General features: G+C 42.9%; 1 protein-coding gene across 1 annotated transcript in view; it reads left to right on the plus strand.

Annotated features, from left to right (window-relative positions):
* Positions 1 to 5,934, plus strand: part of KIF26B (kinesin family member 26B) — a 192,906-nt gene extending 186,972 nt beyond the window's left edge. Inside the window, exons 10-11 of the mRNA XM_015406871.1 lie at positions 1,664 to 1,814; positions 5,602 to 5,934. Coding sequence (XP_015262357.1) covers positions 1,664 to 1,814; positions 5,602 to 5,750 — 300 coding nt within the window. The 3' untranslated portion in view covers positions 5,751 to 5,934. The remainder of the gene's footprint in view (positions 1 to 1,663; positions 1,815 to 5,601) is intronic.
* The last annotated feature ends 16,956 nt before the right edge of the window (positions 5,935 to 22,890 follow it).

Below are 22,890 nucleotides of genomic sequence, written 5' to 3' on the forward strand. Positions count from 1 at the left end.
CTGAATATAGCAGGCAGTTCAGACTGCAAATTTGAACAGATCCCGCATACATGGGCCAAAGGATGCAGTGCTAGGTTTCTGTTTCCTAGGGCAAGAAATGTTGCACTCATGAGGCCTCAGTGTGTAAAGGGACTTGGTAAAAAATGTTTGCAAGTTTCTGGGCAGGAACTGTCGTTCTGAAGGTATAGCTTTTAAATGATGGGAATGCAATGAAGTAAAGTATTTCAGGAGCACATTAGACTTAATATTGGCAAATACATGACTCCAATCCCAGATTTGGCAAGTTAATGGGAATGCAGGGTTGGGAGAGTTCTTCCCAAGAGGGGGAAAGCATATCTTCTCACATGCTTCTTCACACATCACAGAGTATGCAGGTTTGGTACAGATTCCACACCCTGTGTAACAGTCACACATGAATTGTAGGTTCTTTCAGCCCCCCCCCCCCCCGTATGCCAGTTTACATGCCTGCAGTGGTCTTGGGTGTGTACTGTATGGGGAAGTCCATGTGTATGTCCGTCCGTGGGGTCCTCCAACAGATAAAATTGTTTCCCCTAGTCCATTTTAGGTAAGGGAAATGGTGCTGGGTGGAAGGCTGAAGCCACACTCATGATCCAAATCAGGCATCATACACACACAGGTACTGCAACGCATGTATGACTGTTAAACAGGACATAGGCTGGGGACCTCATATACATCCTGGGAACCTTCATTATGTGTAATAAGTAGGGTTGCCAAACTGGGGGTCCCCCGCTTTTTGGGGGGTTCTACCCGCCGCCGGCCAGCTGGTTGACAAGGGAAACCCCGTCCCCAAGCCCCAACATTCACAGCCACCCCTCTCCCTTCTCCCTGCACTTAAAGGGGCTCCCTTTAAGTGCAGGGAGCTGGCATTTCCTGCATGCCCGATCTCCAAGCGAAGATCCAGCGTGTGAAGACTTCCAGCTCCCTGCACTTAAAGTGGCCCCTTTAAGTGCAGGGAGCTGGTGTTTCCCTGCGCGCCCATCGGGTGGCCGGGGCGAGGCGGACGTCCCCAACGTGACATCATCACATCTGGGATGCTCCGCCCCCTCTAGGAACGCCCCCCCCCAAGTCCCCCACTGGGGGCTAAAATGGACTTGGCAACCCTAGTAATAGGGTCCACCCACAAGGTCCTCAGTTTGGTTCATTTATAGTTTTGGATTCCAGCTGGGTGGAAGGGGAATGATAGATTGACCAGGAAGTGCATTTGAATTGGTGATTTGCATGTGGCCATTGATTCTGTTGTGCAAATGTTCCTTGGCAACCACATTAGTATAATATGGGTGGGGTATGTGGGGATGGGAATTGGTTAGAATTGTAGCCTTGAAGCTGAATATTTCTGTTTTGGGATAATGTGGTGTAATTTAACAATCAGAACATCTCAAGAAATGTATGGTGAAAAAGTTTCCCTTTGACAACATGAGCTTGACAAGGTGTCTGATAGCTATCTGTATCAAGTAAAAGAACACAATTACCCAGCAATCTTTTCAGTGTTGAAGGTTTACATGCTTAATTATTTCCCCATTTATTGAGTTTCTGTAATTGTTATTACCACTTGGAAGATAATGTGTTTGAGAGAAATCTAATCTGGCCTCAGACATTCTTTTTCTCTCCTTGATGACTTCCTTTCATATCTCTTGTTTGGCAGGAGGTGATTTGCTTCAACGCTAAGCTGAAAATATTAGAACACCGGCAGCAGAGAATTGCAGAGGTCAAGGCCAAGTATGAGTGGTTAATGAGGGAGCTGGAAGTGACCAAACAGTACCTGATGCTGGATCCTAATAAATGGCTCAGTGAATGTAAGGTTTTACTGCCTATACTGTTTTATTTGTTTGACACACAGAAGTTTATCTGTGCCATAGCTAAGCTATGAGCCACTGTGCATGTAAGCAAAGATTGAATTGACATTTGACCTAGAGGCAGATTTAGATGGATTATGTTTCGAGTACTGTTCACACATAATTCCTATTAAACTCTGACAGTAAAAACAAGTGGACCTATTTGCTCAAGAGCTGAATCTGAGAATTGTCTAGCACTGTAGTGGGGGATATTGCCATCACTAGATTAGCGCGTGTGCGTCTCACTCCAAAGCTCCTGAAAATGAGATTTCCCCCCTTTTGCCCTCAGATTGCCTAGACATATGAATTATATTATAAATCTGTTCTTTTGCTATGAAATAATGCTTCAAGGTAAATTTGACCCTCAGTTCAAATGGCTCACATGAGAGTTTAATTTTGGTTCTTTACCCAGAAAGAAAAGGATAAGGTTCCCATAGTTGTCATAACAGGTTTAAAGAATCCCACATTCAAGCTCTGAAGATATTTCTAGGAAAATAATATTTAAACGACACAGACACAACCATTATTCCACAGTGGAGGAAACCACTGCTGCAAATGGTTAAAGCCTACAGTGGAAAATTGTTTTGCCACTGACTGTTTCTCCTTTGCCTAGGCCCAGGCTGCCTCCCTCCCAACCCCCACTGACTAGCCTCAGCCCAACCCCCCTGGCCTTGCCCTGGCCCTCAGGGCCATTATCTGGGGCAGAGGTTGGTGCACCACTCCTTTGGCTGCCTGGGGTGCCCCAGGCCTGTCTTCTCCCTCCCTCCCTCTTTCTGTCCCACTCAAGGGCAGCCACCTGTCATGCCATTTCCCACCAATCCCCCTATGTGCCAGCTCTTCTTCAGCCCAGCATGGCTGCTGCTGTCCCTGGTAGTAGACCTGGCTGCCTCTGTGGAGGCCCATCTTTCCCAGGCAGTGCAGCTGCCACTGCGGCACTGGGCGATGATGTCATCTGCCTGCACCTGGAGTTCTGCTGCAGCCCTGGCAAGCTGTGCTGGGCTCCACTCCCTCCTATGGTGGTTGGTGCACTCCTCAAGGCCTGGCAGCATCAGGGGCCACTGGAGGTAGCAGAAAAGGGGTGGGTGGGTCTTCATGCTTGGTGCTAAGCTCCTTGTTGCCGGTGCTGGGCTTGTTGGAGTGCTGGGGACAAGGCTGGGCTGAGCTGGGCTGAGCACCAGTCCTAGACACTGACACTGTCCTGGCTCTTTTCTTCCCAAGATGGTGGTGATGCAACTGACCATATAGAGCTGCTCACCGTGTGAACAGCAAAAATGAATTGCTGGCATGCTGAAAACGGGCAAATCTATGTGAATAATAATGATACAGAGACATGTTCATTGACTGCCATATAGTAATTATTCTGGACATGTTGTCCACTATATTACTGAGCAGTTATCTCTAGGATGACTAAATATAGTAAAGAATAAACAAAAATCCATGGACCTTAACCAGAAAATGTTGTCTTAAATTATTTGAAGAGCATAGCAATAAGCCAGTTATTAAGTTGCTCCCCTATTTAGTAATAGTCTTCAAATTAATGCCAGCTCAAATATGGCAACTTTCTGAATTGGAAACAGCAGTTACACTGTTTGTATATATGAAGACCATGTCTCTTTTGCGGCTGGAAAATTGTAATAGGCAAAGTGATTTCAGTATAGGAAAATAATTATGTATGAAATAGTTCCTAAAACTTGTTCGGATTCTCCTACAAAAAGGGGGGAAATGAGTACACTTGGCTACACTTGGACTTTTTTTCCTTAGTGGGTTATCATTTTAGTGTATTACAGAAAATTTGGGGCACCCAAAAGACTCCTAGATTTATTGTAACATGAATTTCTTGGTCTCAGGTGTATAAAGTATTTTCCAAAGTTGGCAGAAATACACAGAAATGAAGATCTTTCAAAATAGTGAGGCCAAAAGACCCTGAAATGCAAAAGTTAGCAGTGGGAATGTGATGTTTCTACACATACTCCAAGTGTGCATTATAAGACCAACCATTGTGTTCATACTGTCTTTCTGGTTATCCTCCATTGATGGAACACCACTACCAGGGAAAAAGAACTCCCCAGTAATTTGCTGAACAGTAGCTGCTTTAGTCTGTAAACAAGGACAGAGTGGCATTCCCTGTTAAATTACACGTGCACAGAAATGAAGAAGAGAAGAAGAAGAGAAGAGATTGGATTTATACCATGCCCTTCACTTCCCAAAGGAGTCTCAGAGCACCTTACAATCTCCTTTCCCTTCCCAACCCACAACAGACACCCTGTGAGGTAGGTGGGGCTGAGAGAGCTCTTTCGAGAACTGCTCGTGAGATAACAGCTCTGAAACAACTTGTAACTGACTCAAGGTCACACCAGCAGCTGCATGTGGAGGAGCAGAGAATCAAACCCGGTTCTCCCAGATTAGAGTCCACACTCCTAACCACTACACCAAACTGTTAGGAAAGCAACATAAAACTCACATACTATTACCTACAACTTCCAGGTAAAGACACTACAAGATATCATTAATGATCTGTCTTGAACAATTATACAGGCTTTGTGTAATAGCCCCGTATTCATTTATAGACAGTCCCCCAACTTAAAAAGGCTCACTTGAAATTAATTTACAGATCCATACTCAGAGACTTGCCTCTGCAACATAGCCAAATGCCAACTCCATCCCCGCACCTACTACTGCAAGAGCTAATACCAGCTGTGCCACCAGAAGTTCATTCATTTGCTCATCCTCTACTGTCATAAAAACTATCCCCTACTATTAAAGCCCTTCTGCTGTTTACAGAGGAAAAACCAGTCAGTTTCCATGCAAGAGAATAAATAATACAAATCCAGTATCAAACTGTCAACATTCAGAAATTAGTGGAAGAACATTTTGGATTCCCATGATACTCTGCTGCTGAGATCAAACACGTCGTACCTTAACAAAAGGACTTCCAATGTGAAATTGCAAACTGGAATTATCATCAAATTTTATTATGTTGAATTTGGACTTAAATCAAGTTCTGAATTTCTTTCTAACTACAGTTTTAAAGTGAACACAGTGTATCTAGAATGCCAGTACTACCATAGTGACCACTGCTGTTTTGAATGGGCCACTATTATATACCTTTCAGGCCCATATAGAAATGTCACAGAACTTCTGCTGTCTCTTCAGTTTTGTGATCCCCCCCCCACATTGTTTACAATTCTTTCTTCTACGGTATGTTCTTGTGTCTGCCAGATGAAGTTAATGCTACATGTACCTGGTTTCAGGTGGGGGTAGCCGTGTTGGTCTGAAGCAGCAGGACAAAGTTTGAGTCCAGTGGCGCCTTTAAGACCAACAAAGTTTTATTCTGAGCATAGGCTTTCATGTGCAGACACACTTCTTCGCATACTTTATGAAGTGAGCTCTAGTGTTCACCTACAAATTGTTGACAGTGAAGTAATCAAGTGATGAGACAACATGCTGGAGTTCATAGAGTCCTGTCCTTTATTATGGTGCTTTCTGCTCATTCCTGGGGTGTTTTATACTATGTGCTCAATGTTACGTGAGAAAGTAAAACTTAAACTAAAGATGTCACGCCATTTGCACAAAAGCTTGCTTAAATAGGAATGTGAAAACTGCTAACATGAAAACTGTCTCTTATGGTGCTGTGTGATCTCTTTGCTAGCCCCCATTTTCCTTATACACACACACACACACACACACAAAATATGTCATGCACTGGGTCTGTCTGTCTCCTTCTCAGCTTTTGTTTCCTTTCTCACAGTTGACCTAGAACAGGTATTTGACTTGGATTCCCTGGAGTACTTAGAGGCGCTTGAGTGTGTGACAGAGCGACTAGAGAATCGTGTCAACTACTGCAAGGCCCACCTCATGATGATCACCTGCTTCGACATCACTTCCAGGCGACGATGAGAAAATGAACCTCAAGAATGTTTCAAACTACTGCCATTCCCCTATCTCCCTTCTGAAAAGCACCCCAAAGACACAGAATGAGGATGAAGGTTGGTGTCATGTTTTGACTGCGTGTGTGAGAGAAGAGGTTCTCCCCCCACCCTCAGTTATGCCGAAGAGTGGTGCTTATACCGAATAGGTGAAGCTGAAAGAAGCAAAGACACTGAGAAATAAGGATGTGGATTCTCCTAGCCTGAAAGAGCACTTTGAGAAATCTTTAAGGACATGTTTGTAAATAGGACCTGCTGGCAGAAGTGACTTTTCCCCCCAACAATAACGGAGAGGAAAGAAGAGCAGATGTAGGACCGCTGCTCAAAGCACCATTAAAGTAAAAATACACAGAAAGACTGTCTTAAGTGCCTTGCAAATCTTTATTATCCAAACATTTATGTTCATACTTTCTTGTGTACAGATGGTGCTAGTCAAGAAAAAGAAAAAGACAGAAGATCAAACACATTTTTGGAAATGTATTTACAGCCTGTTTTTTCTCTTGGTGTTTTATCCTATTTCTGACTTGCTGTTTCTAAGTAACTTGTGTTTGTAGAGATATTTCCTAACTGATGCAGCATATAAATAAATGTTAACTGTCTTTTATTGTTACCCCAGAGTAAGGCCACTCAAAGAGAATATTAAAGCTCCCAGACTGACCCTGTAACATTTTACAGTAGTGGTGGAGGAGAGGCCCACCACTCTTGTTACTAAAGAACATAAATGTAGATTTTCTGGCAAGACAGCAACGATCTTCCTTGGAATGCAATGGACTGGGAGAATGGGTGTCTGCATGTTTTTCTTTGCTTTTGTCAATCAAATAGTTATATTTAGAAGACGTTTCTCTAATGTTCAGGGGAAGACAGTAAAGCTCTTATTGCTGTTTCTTCATGTAGGCTCAGCACTTATTTCTGGTTTGCCTTTTGCCTAGCCCCAAAGCATGCCTGAATTAGGAACTATGCCCCTCTGATGAAAATCACAGTGTTGGCTGGTGACCACCTTCTTTTCAGAGGTCCCAGCAATGATGAAAAATACCCACTAATTTAACTGCAAACAGAATAATTGCTTTGCTGAATCAGACCAAAGTCTATCAGGTCCAATATTTTAGCAGCTAGCCCAATGCCTTTGGAAGCTTGCAAGCAGAGTCTGTAAATTATGGCTGTCCCCTGTCATTTTGCCCCAGTGTCTGACATACCAGCAATGTCTACCCACAACCCTCTCTCATCACAGTGTAGGGAGTGTTTCCACACCATAGCCGTTCCATGAGAAAAATGGGCAGCATGTGATTCTAGAAGAAAAACTCAAGCTAGCAGTCCCACTTTTCATGGCCTTTTGACCTTCCCTCTCAGCTCCGGGATGCATCATTATAGTGTGAGAAACATTTAGGGTAAAGAGAAACAAGTGGCCATTGATTGCCAGTGTTGTATGTAAGACAGAGCATGTGAGTTGTTGTTAGTGTAAGGAAATCATTAAAATGCTCTTCCATGCATAAGATGAGTGTACTGCAGGACTTGTAAGTTGTGCACTTTTGGTGGATGGGCCAACACCACATCTTACTTTCTTTTTAAGAATCTGTAAGTTTTGGGGGAAACAATTCCTTTGTATTAAACATTTTTCAGCATCGCCTTCTGAAGATATATGGTTTCAGAAAAGGAATGAAATACCATTCCTTTTTTCAAATATTTTTTCCCCAAAATGTACTTTTGAACAGAAATCAGAAACAGTGTTCTGATTCAGCTCAGCGTGTATTCTGTTCGTGTTAGAAATAAACACAGGATACTTATGAGAGGACTTGGCTTCTCACTTATCATTTTTCCTTTTCCTTCAAAGAAGAGTCCCAATACAAATGTCGAGTTTAATGACAAGCTGAATACACAACTAAGGCATTTCCACGCATAATTTTTGTGTCGAGTAGAGGCACTACTTCAGTGCCTCCAGTCCCAGCACCTGATCTGTTCCCTGCTCTCTGGTTTTATAGTTCACATAAAAGGCATGATGAATCATGGTAGCAGATTCATTCACTTGATGTATTCTAGAGCAAACCACACAAAAGTGCCGAACTGGATATGGGTAGGTGTGTCTCTTGAAAACACATGAAGATGCAGCATATAGCTGAGCCACAAATCACATCCAAAAGCATTTAAATTTAATACCATTGTCATTTCCTAGTTGACGGATTTGATTTGTTGAGCCTTCTTTTTTGAATTTTATGTAGGATTACCTGGTAATAGTGGTAATTTGCCGAAATGTGATGAAAAATGACTATCAACATACAAAGCAGTCGTGTACTGAGTCAGAACACAGGTCCACCTAGTGGTATATTGGCTGTTTTGACTTACAGCAGCTTTCCTGAGATCTTTTCACTGGAGATGCCAGGGGGTGAACCTGGGACCTTCAGTATGTGCTGTTTCACTGATTTGGAAATGCTGAAGAATTAATCTGATGAGGTAAACCATAACAAATTGCAGTGAGTACAGAAAAGTTTCTTAAAATATCTTGGTACTAGTTTTGCATATAAGAATAGGCAAACTAAAAGTATAATTACAAACCAAAGAGCAGTATGCATATAATAATACAATATGGTTGCCTTAAAAAAAGAGTCCTTACAGACTTGTTTTGGTTTAGGAGGAAAGAAGGATCAGGGGGGATTAATCTGGCCCCACTCTCACTTCTGAACAGCTGATGAGTATCATCCCATTTTGGCCTTGTTCTTTTTGTTTTGTTTTGTTTTAAAACCAGGCTGGTATGTGCTGCCCCAATAGCTGGAAGAATTGTATGCACAGCACCTGTTAACATACAAGATAAGGATACATGCACACAAGTCTGCTAAAACACACATATAGCAATATCCATATTAAAATATATACTTGCAGGGCTCTCTTTGTAGAAAAAGCCCAGCAGGAACTCATTAGCATAATAGGCCACACCCAACAGCAGGAAACTCATTAGCATATTGGGCCACACCCCTGACAGCACAGCTCATTACCACATTAGGCCACACCCCCATGTTACCAGAAGTGTGCTCATCCAGCCACACCCACCTTTTGCTTGTTATTCTGTTTACCATGTTTGTTGCCAAAACCCAGGGCTTTTTTGTAGCAGGAACTCCTTTGCATGTTAGGCCACACACCCCTGCTGTAGCCAATCCTAATGAGTTTCTGCTGTTGGGTGTGGCCTATTATGCTAATAAGTTCCTGCTGGGTGTGGCCAACTTGGAAGCCAGCTGGAACTCCGTTCTTGTGCGTTCTTGCCCAAAAATAGCCCTGCTTTTGAGATAAAAAATACTGCTATCTTCTCAATTTGTCTTCACACCTGCTTGATTAAAAGTCTAGCAACTTCTTCACACTGCCAAAGGACTATAATATATTTTCAGTTTCTGAGCTAAAACGGTTTCTAATAAAACCTCAGAATTTTCATAGATGCAAAATAAACCAAACATTCACAATTGTTAAATAGCATCATGTGTAGACTGCTGCCAACCAGTCAACGTTTACTTAGCCCACAAGTCTCATTAAATGCACTGTGCAGCCTTAATTTCATAAATACACATAGAGTGACTATACAGATAGCCAACTAATGTCTCATGAAGCAATTTTATTGGTCTCTGACACTCCCTAACCACATTTTTTATCAAGACATGGCTAAATATTTTGGGTGCTGCCTTCAGGAAAGTTTTTTTTAAATGATTTAATTGGTATAGAAGAATATTTCATTTCCGTAGCTTTTGTGCATAATATCCTGGCTGATTGCTAGTGTGTAGAGAGGGCCAGACTAAGATGGTGGTGGTAGTGGCTCAGATCCCCCTTTTTTGCCATGAAGCTCACTGGGTGACTTTGTCCTTGTTGCCCTAACGAAGAAAGGAAGAACTATTTACAACATTCTGAGCTCCTTGGAGGAGGAGAAGGATAAAACTGTTGACCGATCAGCTGATAGACTAGTGGGCCCCCGACTGCTGCAGAGAATGGCCCTCTGAAAAGTTGGCCATCCTTGAGTGTATGTGCAGTGCCATCAAGTTGCAGCTGACTTAGGAGTGACCCTACAGGGCTTTCAAGGCAAGAGGCGAATAGAGGTGGTTGGCCATGCCTGCTTCTGTGTGTGGCCCTTCACTTTCTTGGTAGTCTCCCATCTGCAGACTAACCAGTGCTGTCTGTGTTTAGCCATTCTTGTTAATGCATAAATACCCCAATGCAGATCAGGGTTCTGCACACAAAAGCTGTCCCTGGCTACATAAGGAACAACATGTTTAATGGAGTCCTGCAAATACAGTTCCCCTACTTGCTTAACCTGCTGAAGATATGCATACACATCCTTTTTTAAAAAAACTGCTGACAACCTGCGATTAGTTGTTTTGGAGGGGAAATAGAGGCTTGTACTCACCCATCCTAACCTGGCAAACAGATCAGTAGGACTTTAGCATTTTAAAAGGCCTCCAGGGGTGCTGGATCAGAGTTTACATCTTAGTAGTTTTGAGAAATAATAGCATCATTGACTGTTATTTCTATAAACCACCTCACAAAAGCTTTGATTCAATAACTAAATGCAATAGTCAAAGTTAATAATACGTTCAGACAATAAATACTGTTTCTGGAATTGTCGTATAGCAATATGATGATGAAGTAAATAATGACTAAGGTCAGACCTCATTGATAAGAACAGAATAACAACACTCCTGTTTCAGGTTTCTAGCTGTTGATAGAGATGTCGCTGGATGTATTTTTTTCTACACATAGCTGTCCTTCTATTTAGAATGATTAAAGACTGCGGATCGATTGTGGATACATTAATTCAATTCCTTTTGGTTCCCAGTAGCAGAATTGCCAATAAGGTTTTTACTTTTTAAAACATGTATGAAAATCAAAGCCCAGGTTCATGTATAGGAGAGCTCAGGAGACATCTGTTCCTGGACTAGCAAAGGGATATAGATAGTGCCTTCATTCATAAGCAATCAGATAGCTGCTTGGGAGGCAATGAAAACAAGCATAGGTTCTCTTTGGATCTACAATGCATCAACAATTGTAATGCTCCAATGTACTTAACTTTCTCACTGCTTTCAAGGCTATGGGCATTACCTCTTGCACCTCACATTCTTCAGCCCATTTTCACCTGCCCTGACTTTTTTTGAACAATATTATTCAGGGGTCGTTTCATAGAAAAAGAGCTAGGGGAACTCATTAGCATAACTCATTAGCATATGCCACACCCCCTGGCATCAGGGCCCAGCGGTGGACCTGCAAGGCCGGCGGGAGTGAGAGGAAGCCCCGCCAAGGCCCTCCCTGGCCCCAGGCAGGCAGGGGTGGGGAGAGGCGGGGAGGAAGCAACTTACCCTCCCTCTTCTCCTGCCTCCTCCTGGCTGAATGAGGGCTGGAAGCAGGGGGCGGGGCTTCGTCGTGTGCCCCGCCCCCTGCACCTCACCTGGGGGAACTGCGTTCCCCCGCAATCCCCCCCAAAATGACCTCTGATATTATTGGCAAATAAGACAACTTCCCAAGATCTGAGCACAACGAAGTATTTTGCAAGGCAACTTGGCACTTCTGAATGCTTAACAACGGAGAGTATCACGGGGAAAAGTAGAAACAAAGATAAGGAATTATGATTTTGTTTGGCAGGGTACTTTATGTGTTTTCTGTATCTATTTTTTGTACTTTTTTATAATTGTGGTGTTAAAATTATTATTTAAAAAGAAAAAAGAAAAAACTTGAATTGTTAATTCAGCAGTAGCCCACTGCAGCTGTTGCCACATTTTTTAAAAGGTATTACATGTGACTATTTGCATCAGAATGTGGACTTGCACATTGAAAGCAATGACATGTCCATAGCTGACATCCACACTCAGTTATGCATTTCAGTTTGCATTCAATTTATGCCCATGCTTCCTGATCCAGCAAATGGTTCTTTGCTCTGTGCCACCAATTAGTCCATTCATAACATGTAAACTTCCAATAGAGACTTTTCCAAATATCAAATTGTGAGATTAGAGAAGGAGCCGTAAATGAAATTTTGTGAGATGTGGCAAGAAATGGACACATAGGAAGACATTCTGTTACATCTTTGATAAACCAGTGATGGAAACGAACTCAGAGGCTGGCATGATTCGTTACCTGGAATGGGTGTGTCCCTGAAATCACACAACGTCCTCCTGCAAAGTAGACAATTTGCTATTTATCACATCTCTATGTTTGAATTTGGAATATTTGGGGAAATCTCTATTGGAAGCTTACATATTATGAATTGGTGGCACAGATCACTTTAAATGTCAGTGAACTTTAATTTTCATTGTAATTTTATTGGACTATGATTGAATTAAGTGTTGCACCTTACCAAGAGTCTTTCTATTGAACCTACAGATGATTTTTCTGTGGGATGTTGATGTTAATATAGTTGTTTACATTGCTTAGTTATTGTTTTATGGGTGTTCCTTATCTTTGTTTCTACTTCTGAAAGCTTGGCAAGACTTCCACTCATTTTGGAAATTAATTTAATACCACTTCATTGGACTTCAGATTAAGTGGGCTTTCCTAACTATTTGTTGGATCAGGAAGCATGGACATAAATTGAATGCAAACTGAAATGCATATCTGAGTGTGGATGTCAGCTATGGACATGTCATTGCTTTCAATGTGCAGGTCCACATTCTGATGCAAATAGTCACATGTAATACCGTTTTTAAAATGTGGCAACAGCTGCAGTGGGCTACCGCTGAATTAACAATTCAAGTTTTTTCTTTTTTCTTTTTAAATAATAATTTTAACACCACAATTATAAAAAAGTACAAAAAATAGATACAGAAAACACATAAAGTACCCTGCCAAACAAAATCACAATGCACCCTATCAGTTGCCGATATTATTATTAAATCTAGTTATACAATAAGCAGCTCTTCTTTTTGTATTGCTCTTGACCATAAATTATCTAATCTACGTACATCTCTGTTACTCTGTTAAGCAGTTAATTTCACCAAAGTATAAATTTCTTTTATTTTCAACAACCAGTCTTATAGATTAGGGGGTATTATTTTGTTTCCAATTCCAGACAAAAACCAGTATGGAGACGCCAATGTTGGATCAGGCCAAAGGCCCATCCAGTCCAACACTCTGTGTCACACAGTGGCCAGAAATACCAGTGCCATCAGGAGGTCCAGCAGTGGGGCCAGGACATTAGAAGCCCTCCCACTGTTGACCCCCCCCCAAGCACCAAGAAGACAGAGCATCACTTGCCCCAGAGCCCCTAGCTATACCTTGTGGCTAATAGCCACTGATGGACGTCAAGAAGATAATTCAGCAATAATGTCTCTGGTTTATAGGGAATTTGTATACCCAACCCAACTTGTAATAATTTCACCACTTGCTTCCAATAGTTGGAAGCATACATACCTGACTACTACATGTGGAAAAAACCCAGCTTTTTTTCTTACAGAACCAACATCTGCTGGAATCAGACTTATAAATCTTTACCAGCCAAGCTTCTTAAGTACCTCTTTAATCATATACGTTCCCAACGAGGCAAGCAGAAGATGCTTAGATTAGGTTCTGGAAAAGGAGGACAGTACATATGTGAATCTGTGCCACGTTAAAGCACATTATGTAGCATCACTGAGCTGTTTCAAACCAAACATTTTCTCTTACCCCAGGCACACACAAGCCAGCTAAATGCAACCTCCCAACTACATATGGCTTGAGAAAGCTCATGTTTTTGTTGCCTGCTTGAAACTGCAAACACTACTGTGCACCTGGCAGGCCACAATACATGGCTGGCAGACTATAGTACGTTCAGCTTAGCGGGCAGCAAAATGGGCAGGCCTGTTTTCCACATAAACAGCCATGATGAGCCCACACAGTATGCATTCACATTCAACAACTTTTGTCAGCAGCCTTGAGAGGTCCCCAGCCGGAGTGGGAAAATGTCTGTCCATGATCATGGGGGTTGCTGCTGGTTGGCAACCTGTTAGAGTTGCTCACAGAAATGTGTGTGGGGGGGGGATGTATTGTGCAAACCAGCATGTGATAGGGTTGATTTTGGCATACACTGAGAAATGTAGAAAGAACAGATGGCTTTTCTTTCTTTTTCTTTTTTTTAATTGCAACATGGCTGCAAAAGGGCAGACAGGAACTGCAAGATCACCTGAAAGAATCTATGTCTGGCTCTAATAAAACCAGGAATATCACATATGTAGTGGAATACAGAACACTGGCATAGATGCACCACCACTTGTACATAATGTGTATATGCATGCGAATCTGATTCGTTACAGTTCACCTGAAGGGGGGGGGGAGATTGAGTCAATACATCTTATTGTGCATATGCTCACCCATCACATACTGCGTTGTATGCAAATACATTATTTTGTGTCTGCTAGCTACGTGAATCAACCCTCCAGTTTTTCTTTCTTTGCATTTCTAAACTCTCATGCTAGAGCTAGGGAATAACTGCAGTTAAAAGCTGTACTTGTTTTCCAACTCTAGCATGGAAGTTAAAAGCCATGTTGCACACATAATGCTCTCTTTTCCAGATTAAAAATTATAATGGGGGAAGATGATGAGGGATTTGCAGGAAGTCTGCCATAAAGAGAGATGAGACTCTGCATGAGGGCATAGCTGGGTTTTATGTGGCTGAAACAGGGTGGTTACTCACAAGTGGCACCACATAATTTATGCAGCTCATCACAAAGCTATATCCATAAACACTTTACAGCCCTGCTCATCAGCAGGCTGGCCATTTATGCCATATTTTATGGAAACTACTTTTTAAAAAACGCAGAGTATGTTATCATTTCTGCCTGTTCTTTAGTCTCTAAAGCCATGTTGCTGTGGTTGATTCGTATAAATCTTTGAGAAACTAACCTCTATAAAACTGGTAGAAATACATTTGGATGCCACTAATTTAAGGTCTGATGTGATGAATATGTAGAGGGAGCCTTGTTCTTCAAAATAAAACCCTGGCATGTCTAGCTATAAGTGGCAGAGGGATACAAAATAGTAGATGTGCTGCAAGCTCAAAATGTTGTTCCTGTTCCATGTTGTGGGAATTGTTACAACAAAGTCACTCAGCATCAGTATGACATTCAGGATGAAAAGTCAAATAGAATTGTGCCTCTAAGTGGCTAGTTTCTTATTATGGCCATAAATTAAATTTAAATCATTAGACAATTTCTCATTAAACCCATGACTCTCCCATAGATGGCTGTAAACAAACCATTGGACCCACATTTGTTGAGTTAAGGTAAACTATTGGGGGGGGGGGTGTAAATTCAAGGATGTTTCTTGATCCCAACAAAAATTGGCTAACATTTTTTTAGCCTTGTTCATGCATTACAGTGAACAGATGTACATACATTTGTAAAAAAGAACCAATGCACATTAATTTTACAAATGAAACCAGGGACTAGGAAATTTAGGGTTTCAATCACATGTTGAGCTGTACATGTGTTGAATATAACATGAGAATTACTCAATGCACATATAAAGAAAAACCAAGTAGATCTTGTACACAGATTGTATGTATATTCATTGTAACTTGTGAACAAGGCTTTTGTATTAAGGTTGCATAGTGTAGCTGAGCACACATAAGCAGGGGTCATTTCGTAGAAAAAGAGCTAGGGGAACTCATTAGCATAACTCATTAGCATATGCCACACCCCCGGACATCAGGGGCCCGGCGGTGGACCTGCAAGGCCAGCGGGAGTGCAAGGAAGCCCCACCAAGGCCCTCCCTGGCCACAGGCAGGCAGGGGTGGGGAGAGGCGGGGAGGAAGCAACTTACCCTCCTTCTTCTCCTGCCTCCTCCTGGCTGAATGAGGGCCAGAAGTGGGGCGGCCGGAAGCAGGGGGCGGGGCTTCATCATGTGCCTCGCCCTCCTGCCCCTCCCCCGGGGGAACTGCGTTCCCCCGCGTTCCCCCCCCCCCCGAAATGACCTCGGCACATAAGGCTATTTGAGGCCATTCCCTAACAAATAAGTCAGGGCTGTAGCAACATGATAGCAATCACACTTTTTAAAGAATACTGTCCTATCACAAGTTTTTGTAGCACACATGCCTGTAGCCAGCTAAGCAACTGCTGCATGTTTCCCAAGGACTTCCTCCTGTCAGACTGTTCAAACTCAGTTATCAAAATTCCTGAGGATTAATGACTCTGATTTTTTCACACCATATGTTTTGCTAGTCAATTCCTGGCAATCATATTCAAGTACTGAATTCCAACCAGACTGATCAAAGCAGGCCAAAAGGTTCATGTTGCAAGAAGATCTATGGTAAGTTCTTTGAGTGATGCTCTCAAAGGGAAAACTGAGTGATTCTTTCTCAAATCAACCTCTCAACCTCTCCCAGAAACATCATAGAACTTTGAGTGGTCCTACTCAAATATGGAACATATTTTATAATAAAATGATGGTAATAAAATGGTGCTTAAAGCAGTTTCAGCTATATTACATATACTCTCCATATGGTATAGTCACCTTATGTATTGTATAACATGTGTGTGTGAATGGATATCTGAATAAAACACACACTTGCCTAGAGATTTTACGTATACAGATATTACTTTTTTTGCTAAATTTTAACCTCTCTACTTTCCCTAGCTGAAACTGCTATCTGACATCCATCACCTATTTGACATATGAAGGACATAATTTATTTGTAAACTCAGGATGTTCTTGCTTTATAGAATTGCTTGTACTTTATAATTTATTTACCCATCATGATTGGAAATGCTTATCTAAGTGCTATGCATTGAAGTGTACATTTGCTGAATCCATTTCATTCTGTCTGTGGCTATGTCCTTTCTCATAGTAACAGTGGTATAATAGAGAGACATGAGGTTGGAGACCAGCTCTGGTGATGGGCACAGTGCTTCAACTGAGTTAGTCAAGTCAGGAGAAGTCCCACAAGGAGATGGATCCACAAACTGATGTTCTGCTATACCTGCTAAGCTTTACTGGGACAGAAAGAAAAACAGAAGACAGCAGGACAAGAATGGAAAAAAATAAGCCCAGAAATTTACAAGTTGATTGAATTAATATGTTGAGCCTTTTGCCATTAAAATGTAAAGTTTACTGTTTGCTGGCTTAAAAAAATCTCTTACCTTTTGTGGTATATGAGGTGTGAAACATATTGTCAAAATATGATGTTTAAAGGTATCAAAATATAGTGGCATTAAATGTTTACTTTATCTTACCAACCCTTCCTTGTACTTCTCGCCAAATCTGGGCTTCAAAAAGCTTGATTCTTTACAGAGGTTTCTGGGGTATGTTTTTGTTAATGCAAATTATGAGGCATTATGTAGTGATGACACAGAGAAAAAGAATACGAACAAGCCCTGACCTTACCTAAAGGTAAAGGTTCCCTTGCTCGAAAGCCAGTCGAATCCGACCTTACCTACCAAGGTATGAATTGGATTCTTGCTGATTCTACTAGCAGGCTGGCTGATTAAATGATTCCCTAAAGTTTCAAGGGATTAACAGCTTTTCTAGAGAAATTACTGATCACTTCAAGTCATTGGTAGGCACCACAACTGTGATGCATACAAGGATTACTGACAAGGACCAAGAAGGTACACAAATCTTCACAGTTTGCCTCTTCATTAGCAGCCATCAATTCCTAAAACATGGAGACTTCAGAATTTGTAGGTCAGGATTACAGTATATCTAACAGTGAACAGAAGGCAGATAGATTCAGGTGGGTAGCCATGTTGGTCTGAAGCAGCAGAGCCACCTTTAAGACCGACAAAGTTTTATTCAAGACTTTTGCTTGATTTCGCAGTCACTACATGGGACACTACATGAGGCTACAGATATAGCGACTTGGGTCCCTCCTGGTGCTTGCTTGAGACATGCTTTGGGGTGATGCTTTGAGACATGCTTTGGGGTCTTCTTTCAAATAGCTACTTTTTAAGGTTTATTAAGTATGTTGTGGATTTTCCTCATTGTAGGTGTTAGTTTTGCCCCAGTTCTTCTTTCTCCTTGGCTCCGGTCTCAGGTCACTAACACCCATTTTTCTTCCCAGGTTCCTGGTTTTCAGATCATTTCCTACTTTGGCCCACTTTCTTTGGCCATCCTCTCTCTCAACCAGCATCCCCAACACTCCCCCTAGATCATACAGCCTATCACTGTAAGCATTGTGAATTTTCTTCTCACTTCTATTTCTGGTTAGCTTAGGTAAAGGTAAAGGTTTCCCTTTCTCGAAAGCCAGTCGAATCCGACTCTAGGGATGCGGTGCTCATCTCCGTTTCCAAGCTGAACAGCCAGCGCTGTCCAAAGATGTTTCCGTGGTCATGTAGCCGGCATGACTAGATGCTGAGGCGCATGGAACGCTGTTACCTTCCCACCAAAGCAGTACCTATTTATCTACTTGCAATTTCTTGCTTTCGAATTGCTAGGTTGGCAGGAGCTGAGGCCAGAGACGGTAGCTCACTTCATCATGCGGCACCCGGGTCTCGAACTGCTGAACTACCCACCTTCCGGTCTTCAGTTCAGCATCTTAACCACTTGAGCCACCGCTTACTTGGTTAGCTTACTTCCCTTTTATTCCTGACTCTTCTGCCCTTTACTTCAGGTAGGGTTGCCAGTCCCCAGGCCGGCGTTGGAAGTTTCCAAGAATTACAACTGATCTCCAGACTAGAGAGATAAATTCTCCTCTAGAAAATAGCAGCTTCAGAGGATGGACCGTATGACATCCTGCTATCACATTCTGCTGAGCTCCTTTCCCTCTCCAGACTCCACCCCCCAAATCTCCAGGAATTTCCCAACCTGGCAGGGCTATTTTGGGGCAGGAACGCACAGGAACGGAGTTCCGGCTGGCTCCCAAGTTGGCCATTCCCAGCAGGAACTCATTAGCATAATAGGCCACACCCAACAGCAGAAACTCATTAGGACTGGCTACATTAGGGGTGTGTGGCCTAACATGCAAAGGAGTTCCTGCTACAAAAAAGGCCTGGGTTTGGACAACAAACAAGGTAAATAGAATAACAAGCAAAAGCTGAGTGTGGCTGGATAACCACACTTCTGGTAACATGGGGGTGCGGCCTAATGTGCTAATGAGCTGTGCTGTCAGGGGTGTGGCCCAATATGCTAATGAGTTCCTGCTGTTGGGTGTAGCCTATTATGCTAATGAGTTCCTGCTGGGCTTTTTCTACAAAAAGAGCCCTGCAACCTGTTATTGGCAACCTTACACTTAAGCTTCCACCTATCATCCTATCATATTTACTTAGCACATTGATATTTCTCAGTTCTGGATATTGTACTCAGGCTCCTTCAGAGCATGAGGAGATCTCCCATTGGACATCTTGGGCAGTGCCCCCCCCCAACCAGCTGATGTGCAGTGACTGGAGCATTGAATGAACAAAACAGATCTTTCTACAAACCTGAAAAGAGCCCCAGGCAGAGGTCATTTCAGGGGGGATCGCGGGGGATCGCAGTTCCCCCGGGTGAGGTACGGGGGGGCACATGATGAAGCCCCACCCCCTGCTTCCGGCCACCCCGCTTCCAGCCCGCATTCAGCCAGGAGGAGGCAGGAGAAGAGGGAGGGTAAGTTGCTTCCTCCCTGCCTCTCCCCACCCCTGCCTGCCTGGGGCCAGGGAGGGCCTTGGTGGGGCTTCCTTGCACTCCCGCCAGCCTTGCAGGTCCACCGCGTGGCATGGGAGCTGCAGGGCGGGCGGTGGCGGCCGGGACCGTTGGGGGCGGGGTGTGTGGTCTTATGACACACTTCCGGTGATGTCAGGGGGTGTGGCATATGCTAATGAGTTATGCTAATGAGTTCCCCTAGCTCTTTTTCTACGAAATGACCCCTGGCCCCAGGTTTGCAGAAAAATGTGAAATATAAAAAAACAACAGCACCAAAACAAAAACACACACACACATTGGTTTTGGGGTTGTTGTTTTTTTTAAAAAAGCCAAAAAAATGATAAAAGGAATGCCTGTAGCTATAACAAACAGATTTCCTCAGTGGCTGTTGCTAGGCAACTACAGTATTCAAGGCTGGAATTCTGTGAGTAAAAGGCAGGGGGAGGGAGCAGGACCTTTTCCAGGCTGTTTTGGCCTGGGAGAGAGGACTCATGGGGCCAAACCTAACTAAGGTTGCCAGTTCCAGGTTGGGAAATTCCTGGAGATTTTGTGGTAGAGTCTGAGGAGGGCAGGGTTTGGGGAAGGGAAAGGCCTCAGCTGGATATAATGGCATAGAGTCTACCCTCCAAAACTACTATTTTCTCTAGGGGGGCAGATCTCTATCATGTGGAGTTCAGTAGTAATTCTGGGAGATCTCCAGGTTCTGCCTGGAGGTTGGAAACTCTAGGCCAGGAAGCAACCTCTAGTGACTTGATGCCACCCACCTTGTATGACTCAACTAGGCCTGGCTACTTGCTACTGTTCAACAGTGATTCCCAGTGCTGTAAGTTGTCTTAATTTGTATATTGTTTAAATTTTAAATTGTAATGGCCATTGGCTACACAATAAATGTTACTACTGAAAACTGTATAAAAGCCAGTGTGGCGTGGCAGTTAGAGTTTCAGAGACCCAGGTTTGTATCCCCATCTGGCTATGGAAGCTCAGTAGGTGATTTTGGACCAGTCACATACTTTCAGCCTAACCTACTTCACTGAGTTGTTCTGTGAATACAAAGGAGAAGAGGAGAACAATGTAAGCTGTTTTGGTTCCCACTGTGGAGAAAGGCACAGTATAAATAAATAAATAATAGATTTAGCTGAAGATGGGCGTTAGATAAAAGGTAGGTTGATGAGTGGGAGAGAATAGGGTAGAAAAAGGGAAGAGGATATGGGGATTGCCAGGAGGACGGAAAGAGGAAATGGGTGGAGGATGCATGGGAAAGTGAGGTGCTACCACACAAGTTCTTGAAGCTTCCTACCATGCAAGTGGGCCTGGCCCAGAGGCTGGCATCAAAAACTGGACCTTATTTAGAATTGCCAGGTCCTCCCATTGTTAAGAACATAAGATAATTAAGAGAAGCCAACATTGGATCAGGCCAGTGACCCATCCAGTCCAACACTCTGTCACACAGTGGCCAAAAATACCAGGGGCCATCAGGAGGCCCAGCAGTGAGGACACTAGAAGCCCTCCCACTGTTGCCCCCCCCCCAGACACCAAGAATACAAGGCATCACTTGCCCCAGACTGAGAGTCCCTATCTATACCTTGTGGCTATTAGCCACTGATAGACCTCTGCTCCATATGTTTATCTAATTCCCTCTTGAAGCCATCCATGCTTGTAGCTGCCACCACCTCCTGTGGCAGTGAATTCCATGTGTTAATCTATCTTTAGGTGAAGAAGTACTTCCTTTTATCTGTTCTAACCCGACTGCTCAGCAATTTCATTGAGTGCCCACATTCCAGCAGGGGGATTTGGTGGCATTCTGGGGGTGGGCATGGATGCTCCCAAGCCCCACTTCCAAGCTGTGGCCACTTGTGGCCACCCCCTCCCTCCCCTCCTGCAGAGATTTAAAGGGCTTCAGCTGATTGGTGGGGAACACGTGGCCCTTCGATCAGCTGGAAAGTCCTTTAAATCTTTCAGCAAAGGGTGAGGGGCTGTCACCAGCCACAGCTCTGCTCACAAAAGACCCTTCCCCCACCAGCCATCTGACCAGCAGGGCAACCAGGGGGAACAGCAGACCAAGGGCAGAACAACTGCTTTTGTGGAATCGGTCACTGCTTGACAGACTGGGCTGATTGATTATTACTTATAGTTACCACCTTTTTGTCCATTTCTCCTGTGGGAGATTCAGTAAGGGTGGGTGACATGTGGTCACTGGACAGGAAAGTTTGGAAGAAGTAGTTCTTCCACTGTTGTTTTGGATTCTGTGCAGTTTAATATTCATTTTGTTTTGTTTCTTATTTGTGCTTCTGACGAGTTCATTTCTTGTTTTCCATTGTGGAATTTCCCCCCTTGGTTTGTTGGCTTTCCTCGTTGCCTTTAATTAATGAGTTACCTGTTTTCCAACTTTTTGCAAATTAATTAGTGATTTGGAGTAACACTGCCTTTTTCATTGCTTATGTTTAGGCTCCCTTTCTTCCACAACATGATCAGTGGGGTAGGCAGGTGCCTCACTAGACAGATACTCTCAAAGGACCACTTTTACTCACAGTAATTAAATCTGATTTTTTTAAAAGCCCCTTCAGAAAACCAGCTGCCATTTTTGCACCTTTTCCCACTATGTAGAGAGGATGGCTGGGGGCACCTTATTCAAGAGCTTTAATGGACCCCTTTGTCCAATTCACATGGAACTTGGGGAGTCTTTAGACGACAGGGGTGACTAGGTTCCCTGATATCTGTCATGGAAAACAATGGGCAGACATCCTGTATTAATGAAAATAGAAATGAAACCGGACTAGTCACAACAAAAACATTCCTGAGAATTCTTAAAACCAATACACCTTCCCTTTCTTAAATTGTGATACAAAATTGATCCCCCCCCCCTTAACGCTCCTAATTTGATTTACTTACAGGGAGTTATTTACCAGTGTGTGCAGTACCGATGAGTTTTACAGCAGAATTTAAGTAATGGAATTTGTCAAAGAATAAATTAGACTCTTAGCCTACTAAGCAAATCTCTTGCCTAAGGGATTACTCTAGGCCTAGAGTAATCTACATAGGCAAGATATTGATTCTGAATAAGGATTTGCCAATTCCTCAGGATGGAAATACATCCGCAATAATTTTAACATAATTTTTTGCTTCTATTGAATAGAATTATTGCACCTGTGATTTTAACTACCCACACATTGATTGGGTCAATATGTGTTCTAGTCGAGAGAAAGAGATTGAGTTTCTAGACACTCTAAATGACTGTGCTATGGAGCAGATGGTCACAGAACCTACCAGGGGAGAGGCGATCCTTGATTTGGTCCTAAGTAACACTCAAGACCTGGTGAGAGATGTAAAAGTGATTGCACCGCTTGGGAACAGTGATCATAATGTTGTTGAGTTCAACATTTGTACAAATAGGGAATTGGCCAAAAAGACTCACACAACCACTTTTAACTTTAAAAGGGGTAATTTTTCTGATATGAGGGGACATGTGGGGAGGAAACTGAAGGGAAAAGTAGAAAGGGTCAAAACCATTGGGGAAGCTTGGAAACTGTTTAAAACTACAATTCTAGAAGCTCAAATAAAATATATTC

This window comes from Gekko japonicus, unplaced genomic scaffold, assembly GCF_001447785.1.
Source record: "Gekko japonicus isolate JY-2015 unplaced genomic scaffold, Gekko_japonicus_V1.1 scaffold1103, whole genome shotgun sequence".
NCBI classification, from domain to species: Eukaryota; Metazoa; Chordata; class Lepidosauria; order Squamata; family Gekkonidae; genus Gekko; species Gekko japonicus.